General features: G+C 36.3%; 1 protein-coding gene across 3 annotated transcripts; it reads right to left on the reverse strand.

The window, feature by feature from the left end:
- Positions 1 to 1,549: 1,549 nt before the first annotated feature.
- Positions 1,550 to 8,152, reverse strand: LOC110599638. 3 transcript variants are annotated; one of them, XM_021736118.2, is made up of 6 exons: positions 7,794 to 8,145; positions 6,979 to 7,260; positions 6,706 to 6,879; positions 6,492 to 6,598; positions 3,521 to 3,855; positions 1,550 to 2,819 (listed from the first exon to the last, which is right to left on the reverse strand). In XM_021736118.2, the coding sequence occupies exons 1-6, from the start codon at positions 7,953 to 7,955 to the stop codon at positions 2,218 to 2,220; spliced, it is 1,662 nt and encodes a 553-aa protein (XP_021591810.1). In that variant the 5' UTR covers positions 7,956 to 8,145; the 3' UTR covers positions 1,550 to 2,217. The 3 variants fall into 3 exon arrangements, with proteins under 3 accessions (XP_021591810.1, XP_021591812.1, XP_043806349.1); XM_021736120.2 differs by having other exon boundaries at positions 6,979 to 7,257; positions 7,794 to 8,144; XM_043950414.1 differs by lacking the exon at positions 3,521 to 3,855 and having other exon boundaries at positions 6,492 to 6,603; positions 7,794 to 8,152.

The raw sequence follows: 8,152 nt of genomic DNA on the forward strand, positions 1-8,152 counted from the left end.
AATCCTTTTCCTTTATAGTTTCTTGGCATCCAATCAGAATTCTAGCCTTCAACACTTTCGTATATTACTAAAAGAAACAGACTCCTCCATACTTTTTACTTTTCAGGTTTTCTCATTCTCTTTTCCTCTGCAAATCCCTTTTCATCACATTCACAGGCAATTAACAACAACCAGAAACTCAAGAATCATGGACTGTGAACTCCAAAGAACCATTAAGAAGAAAAGAATAAGCAAAGACAAAGACTACGATATTGATTTGCTAGTCTCCATCCATGACGCAGATGGGCTAGACAATCCAACGAGGTATCCTTCTATAAAAGCAAGAATTTACAGGGTGGTATTTTGGGTTCATCCGAACGACGCATATGCAACCGATGTCGTAGCCGGCTTGCCAAATCCGGCGTGGAACATAATGAAACACATCATCAAGTTAGACCAGTCGAAGAATTTCAGGTTCTTGTTCGTGGAAGTGCTCAGGGCTGGTCCTCCAGGATTTGCTCCTGACCCTGGTACCTCCACCGGCATGACATTGGTGGGCAGGGTTCGGATTCCTTTGCCGAAAGTGTCGGAGCAGAAGGGAGGCAGATATGGACTCGTCAGGCTTGAAGGAGATGGATACAGAGCTGAAGGACATATCTCTGTGACACTGGAGATGATCAAAAAAGAGAAGAAAAAGATGAAGGAAGATCATTATGTTTAGCTCTTAATTATAAATATTTATTAATATAATGTTTTCAAAGTTTTATTTTTTTTATATATTTATAATTATTCGTAACCTTAGATATATTTTTATTATTCGAAAAATACATTAATTTTATAATTAAATCACATAAAATTTTAATACGTACCCTTTGTTTCTGGCATCTCCACATATCTCAAAAGGAAATGTTTAATACGTGCCCTTTGTTTGAAATAATTATTTTGCAAGAATAAAATTTAAATAAATTTTTATAAAATTATACATAATTTTTTTAAAAAAAATTAAAATTATACAAATTAAAAATAAAATAAAATAAAATTTTCATTTCAAATTATAAGAAAATTAATAAAAAAATAAAATTGAATTTAACTTTTATTCCAAACAAAGGTTTGAGAATTATAAGGCATAAGGTAATGCATGCTAAGGATATGGGCAATTAGACTCAAAATTCATTTATGAATTGCTTTACACTTTTAAACAATCAATTGAAAAATTCAAACAATATAATCATTTTATATTGTAAATATAATGAGCGCATATTATGTATCCCTGCACTAAATCATAATAATCATATATATGTTTTTGCAATACTCCAAAAAGAAGATATTATAAGTTGGGAGTGCCTTATAGATATTTGCGATTACAAAAAGAGTTAATATATCGTATTGACTGATATTTTAATATTAAAATGGCCATGTAAGAGGATTAATGGCAGTCTTATGCAGCTCATCATCAGTAATATATTCATCATATTAGTTGACTCAGATATTCATACAAGGCACTGGAGAGGCTGCCAATGAAATAAGCCACCTGAAATTCTAACTGTATGAGTTGGAATGAGAAACCTCCTGGAGCAAAACCATATTCAACAAATACCAATACTTAATACAAGAAAAATATTCACATTTAGATTTTCTAGAGAATAATAATAGCATACCCATTACAGTCGCTATACCAAAGGCTTCAAAATCACTGAAGAATTACTGTTTCACCATATATACAGAGCAAATTCTACTGAGCTATAAGCAGCATCTTGTTCTTTACCCTCCGAACTGTGGATAAGAGAAGCACATTGATTCGACTGTCTTGTCCGATGACAGGCATTAACAGCTACAGAAACTGGTAATAGGCTTCTGTTCAGGAAACATGAGGTGTAAAGCACACAGAATCTAGTCCAGAAAGGCTAGTAGAATTCCAGAAGTGTCAGCTTTGCGTGCTTATAAATAGGGGAACTGTGCATTTAATGCAAAATGAACAGCAGCCAACAATACACCCACGACACTGCTCCAGATTTTTACAAATGATATTTACAAGGATTCTTCATCTATACAAATTTCGGAACCCAGAGCTTCTCCAAGTCTTTAATGAATGCAAATCAGAAACACTGGATGCATTAGACAGCCAGTAACCATGCATTTCCACTTCACAAGAGATAGAGAAAGATGGAGATTCACTACGGAGCTTGATTTCTCATCCATTAAACTAATAAACGCCAATATCAACCATCTAGCTTGACTCTAACCATCATCTTCTTTAGAAATATTAAATAGGAACTTTGGAAGAGATGCAATTCGAGGGAGATGAAGCAGCAGCTCGCCGAATGAGTCTTTCCTTGACATCCCTGGTGCTTGCTTGCTGCCAGACACATCCTTCACAATCACTTCAGGATCTTTTGTATCAATTTTACTCTTGTTTTCTTGCAACAGCTCATTAGTGGGGTTTAGCTGAACCCCTTTCCCATTTTCTGATTCTCCAAAGCAACGTTCATCATTAACTTGCAAGTTCTGGGTTGAAGCAGGGTCCGTCTGTAAGAGACAACAGAGAGAATTGACCCTCGCCATAAGCCTTTTCTCATCAGAGGATGTCGTTAGTTGGGTGTCACTAAGAAGGTACTCTGCAATGTCCTCCAGTATGTCCTGGCATTCTGATCCATCAGCAGAAAATGGTGGATATCCCGAGGTCATTTGTTCTGAAATACAGTTCCCAATGTGATTCATGAGATCACTCATCGACATAGAAGGGTGCAAGCCAGGCACTTTGATCTGGTCCCAATTCCTTGGCCCCTTTGAATCAACAGCTTCACAAATTCCACTCCCTTCAATTGCACGAGTGTCCATCACTAGCATGAGGTAAAGACAGTGATCAATTTTGATAATAAGTACATGTCTACTCAAATTACAAACCAGATTATGAAACCACTGCACTACTCGAACCCTATGAAAAAGAATTTGAAAATACCAAAATTAATAGCACTTAAAAGAAGAATATAACGATTTTAGACGACATAAAGACTAATTAGTTTAGGACTTGGGATCATGTGGCCGAGTCACCCCCTCAATGGATGCTTCTTTAAATCAACAAAACTGGGATTTGGTCAAGACACTTGAAACAGTATCATAAAATCAAAGCATTAATAGCCTGAAGCATGATATACAGATAATTTACACGGTACAATTAGTTAACAGTATTGTCGATCTACGTTTTTTCACTCAACCCAATATCTCGTCATAAGTTTCCTCACAAGCACAAGGACATCCAGTTAATTTACAATGCCTAGAAAGAGTATTAGAACATGTCTCCAGTTTTGGATGTTGGAAGAAAGATTCATAAACAATCAATTATAGACAGATGACTTGGGAAAAGGCCACCATCCCTCGAGTAAACCCAGTGCCCCACCCACGCCCCCAACAACAGCCAAAGAAAAGGTATTGAAAAATCAAGCATCATTATCTATCCTCTCATGCAACACTATCACATTAAAACTATGTTGTTCACATAGATCAAAGAAATGCAAAACAAATTCCAAAAAACTTATCACACCTGAGCTAGGAGAAGGAGCTTCTCGGGACATGTGCTCTGATGATGTACCAGCATGATCCCCCTTTTCAATCTCTAAGGAAGATGAGTGAGCTGCAGACGGTGATGCAATATCTTGGAAACCAGAATCAGAGGATCCTTTAACAGTCTCCACTTGATTAAGATCTTGACCTTTTGATTCATCAGGATCCTCAAAAACAGATGAACGCTGTTCAAAATATGGTGATTCCAAAATTATCTCCGGCTGTCGACTTAAAAAGCTCAAACGCATGTCACACTGGATAAGCTTTTCAAAATGTTTATTTAACAGCCCCTGGGGAGATAGCAGAAAATGTTGCCTACAGCACCAAAATAGTAGATTTCTATGTAAGAGCACTATCGTTGCTTCGTTCATTCTAGATAATAGTGACACCTTCTCTCAAGTAAATTGTCAAAAGGAGTCAATCTTGAAAACACGTACCTAATAATAAATGTCACAATTTAATGTATCCAAAGGACAAAGGTTCATCCTATATGAATGAAAGTGATGCCTAATAGGAACATGAATGAAGGAGCAAAGAAACTGGGGGAGGAATAATTTGTCATGTAGCAAGGTTCTCAAGGCACCAGAACACGAGAACTGAAGAAGAAGAATGAAGGGAAGAGAAACAGAAAAAATAGAGTAGGACAGAAAAAGAGAAGCAGAAGGAAGAATTAGAATGGTACAGAGAAAGGTCAAGAAGCATAATTATTAAAGGATCAAGATCCACTAAGGTGCAAAGGTGTCCTAGGGCTTTAGGCACATGGCACATGCTTGTGCCCGAATGAGAGGCTCAAAATAAAATAAAACAATTTTAAAAGAATTGTAAATGTAAATCTATATAATCAAACTTATCAAAATTGCCAATCCATAAAACATTAATCAGTACAGAAAAGTATAAAATTGATATATACTTTACTATTATAATAATTTCTTAGGACTTGTTAGACATTCAAAAATAAACCTTAGATTTTTTATATTCACAGCCAAATCCAAATAACACCATTAGTGTTGTTACAGAAAAATGAGAAAAAGAAATAGAGGACCTAAATAATGAAGAAATAGATCACATAAATAACATGTTAGAGTCTTTAGTGACAACATAAATAAATAAACAAGCAATATCACAATAATATTGACATAAAACACCCATATAGCATGTCCAATGTATAAAAAGGATAATTTCAAATAAACTAGCAATATAATACAAAAAGCAGTTAAGATAAAAAGAATATAAATATATAATGAAACGTTGTTAACTTCACCATAAGTTGCCAGGCGAGGCGATGGAAGGCAAGGTGAAATTAAAGAACAAGCACCTTTTCTTGCCTGACATGAGGCACCAGGAGACGCGGGGCATCGCCACTTTGAAATAATAGGCAAATCAGTCTTTTGTTTCCTTTTTTTTTGGCCTCTTAAACATCAACCCTAACCCATAGTGTCTATTTTAACAACAACTGCTAGAGAACTAAATTTCAGGTACATTTCCGTTATTTTTTTCCCCTTTACTCTTCTCCTTGCCCCTCTCTCTCCTCTCTTCTTCTTTTCTTACTGATGGTGCAGCAAATCCAGCAGTTTTTTTTAATCTTCTTCTTCTCTCTCTCCTATCCTCTTATCTCTTCTACTCTTCTCGCTGTCCAGCACAGAAAATCCAGCAGGCTACTTCTTTTACTTCTATTTCTTTTAATTTTTTTATTTATAATAGAAAATTTACTATTTAGTAGGAAACTCATTAGTTATTCCCTCTGTTTTAAAAAATATATTAACACATCCTTGACGCTTTTAAAAGTCTACTAATTGATCTCTCCATTAATTTTAGCCATTACGTATTGCAAAAAAGCCTAAAATATCTTCGGTATGGAAGAACTAATTAGTAGACATTTTACAAACATGAGAGACCAACTATTGAGTTTTTCAAAACCATAAGGACTAAACAACAAAGCAATTAATGGTTAAAATTCATAGAGAGATTAACTAGTAGATTTTTTAAAACGTCAAGGACATTTTAGTGTATTTCTCAAAACCGAGAAACCAACTAATTAGTTTCCTCATAATATAGGGATAAACAGTAATTTTCCCTTTAAAGTATACACACACACATTATAGCACCTCACTTCAAAAGGACCTTGCCTCACCTTGCCTCTCGCCTAAGGTCATAAGATACCCTTTTGCCTCATTGTCACCTTTTTCCTTAGTAACACTGAAACAACATAGAAGGAGATGTAAAGGACCATAAGTGTCAAAGTTGGAAAGATGGGAGAGTAAATGTGGTGCCTTGATAAGAATTTAACGACTAGTTACACCAATGGTACTAATTTCAAAAAATTCATAATGCATCCACACCTCCTGGGTGTTTTTTTTTTCTGTCAATGGAATTTCTAGCCATCGCAAATGTCAAAAAACAAAAGTGCACTTTCTAGAGCTTTACACCTAGAACAAGGCACATGCATAGGTGTGGAAAAGAACATGCTTGGCGAATTTTGCCTACTTTTCTCTTGTCTAGGCGTTAGAGTTAGGAGCCTCGTGAGCCTTGAGCATGCAGTGCCTTTCATTATTATGTTGAGATTTGAGAAGGGAAGAGGGAGAGAGAGTAAAAAGAAGAAGAGAGAGAAAATATCTTTTGTATATAGACTTGATGATTCATTCCCCCAATTAAATGCAGATTCTTTATATACAATTCATCCCTATTTACAATTGCAACTGATTTACTGACCAACTCTCTGCTCAACTAACCAGCTCTCTCGCTTAACTCTCGTAGCATCATTAACATCATTAATCATGACAACTATAACAGAAGTTTGACGTTCTCAGTTAAAAAACAAAATAAACAGCAAAAAGAATTGTTGAGAGCGAAATTTAGAAGAATATTAGAAATAACAAAACAAACAAAAGCACTAGCAGGTTCATTCAGACAAAAGCTCCAATTAGTAACAGAGTAAAATTGAATAATTATACCTGTGTATGCTAGCCTGTCCATTAGTAAAATCTGCTGTTGCTTGCCATAAGGTGTGCTTTCGGGGCTGTGGATTAGTCTCCCTGTAGAAAAGAGGCTGTCTAGCAAGCTGCACTAACACAAGAAAAACATCACTGTCCCAATGAGCCATATCTGTAGCTTCACATAAACTTGTAGAGAGATGCATCTATAGAGGTAGAGTAAAAGTATCATTACCACAACGGTCAATGTCCCAGGTGCCTTATCAGGACAGTTGGCCTTCAGAGCCATAATATCTGACCATTGGATTTCTATCTTACTCTTCAGACCACCTTCAAGAACTTCCCAAACAAGCTTGTGTTTAGCAAAGTAACACTTTGCGACCAACTCCCCTTCATACCTCGACTTATACTGCAAATGACAAATGATACCTCACTTATGTATTGGCATAAACCAATCATAGCTCACGCATATGCACAAATAAAATTCAAGCATATAACAAACAAATACCTCCCAGTTCCCAATCCTTAAAATAGAAGCAGGAAAGTTTGAAGCCTTCAGCTTATCTGTGATGCCTGAAGCAGCAGTAGTATTAGTCTCCTTCTTAACTCCTGAGTTATTACTTTCAGTCTGTTCAGATCCAAGAACTGAAGCACCTGCTTGAGCGAGCCTCATTTGGATCAAGTCTAAAAGGGACGGGCTTTTTCTCAGCCGCAATCCCAGCGGGCTAGGCTCATCCAGCGGATTGTGCGCAGGAGGAATTGGAAATGCATTAGCACCCGCACCCCACTGCTAAATTATCAGCAAAGACAATTAAAAATTCAAGCAGTTATATATTTAATAAAATTATGAATTGCAAGCTAACTGTGAATCAACCACAACCTTGAAATCAAATTAACATGCTAATTAAAGCCCAATACGAACAAATATAGTTAAGCCTTCGGTTAATTCAAAATTAAATTTAAAAACAAATAAACACATATTCATGTTTTGTCTCAGATTTCAACATACAAGCCGAAGTGCGGAAAGAAAATCTAATTTTACAAACAGAAGGCATTTAAACTAAACCCAAACAAAATGTTACAACTCAATCTGCAAACAACTGAATCGTAAAATGATATATATACTAGATGGAACACTAATCCTCATCTGATTGGCAGCCGCGAAAACCTAACAATTTCTGGAGAATGACAACAGGATAACAAATTTAGCCAAATGAAATTGCTAAGCACAGAGCTCAAATATATTGATTAATCTGTGTACTATTACTTTTGTTCATTTTCTCGTCAACCAAGCAAACAAAGGTACCAGAGCAGAATGAGCACCTGTTGAACAGCTTGCGATGGCTTGTATCGCTTGTTGAGAGGCTCATGATCTTCCTCTAAGGGATCCTCCGCGATCTCTAGTTTCACCGTCACCTTTTTCCCACTCGACGACATAATTTCGGTTTCGGCCGGCAGATTACCCGATTCCATTAACTGAACCATCGATTATCACCCCAAGCAAACACGGCACCGAGAAATCCGCATCCAAATCCAACAGATTTTCCGAGAAAAGGAAAACAAATCCAACAAATCAAAACCTATTCTGTTTCCCTTTTTCTTTTTTGGGATGGAGAAAATATCGTGGGGATGCTTCTGTGAAAAACCCTAGACTAGTAGAGTTGAGGTGCAAGACAGATCTT

This window comes from Manihot esculenta, chromosome 14, assembly GCF_001659605.2.
Source record: "Manihot esculenta cultivar AM560-2 chromosome 14, M.esculenta_v8, whole genome shotgun sequence".
Classification (NCBI taxonomy): Eukaryota; Viridiplantae; Streptophyta; class Magnoliopsida; order Malpighiales; family Euphorbiaceae; genus Manihot; species Manihot esculenta.

Coding starts and splice junctions, on each gene's coding strand:
- LOC110599638 (XM_021736118.2), bottom strand. CDS start 7,955: ATGGTTCAGTTAATGGAATCGGGTAATCTGCCGGCCGAAACCGAAATT. Junction 6,880..6,978: donor TAAGGATTGGGAACTGGGAG/GTATTTGTTTGT, acceptor TGTCATTTGCAG/TATAAGTCGAGGTATGAAGG. Junction 6,599..6,705: donor CTGGGACATTGACCGTTGTG/GTAATGATACTT, acceptor GTGTTAGTGCAG/CTTGCTAGACAGCCTCTTTT.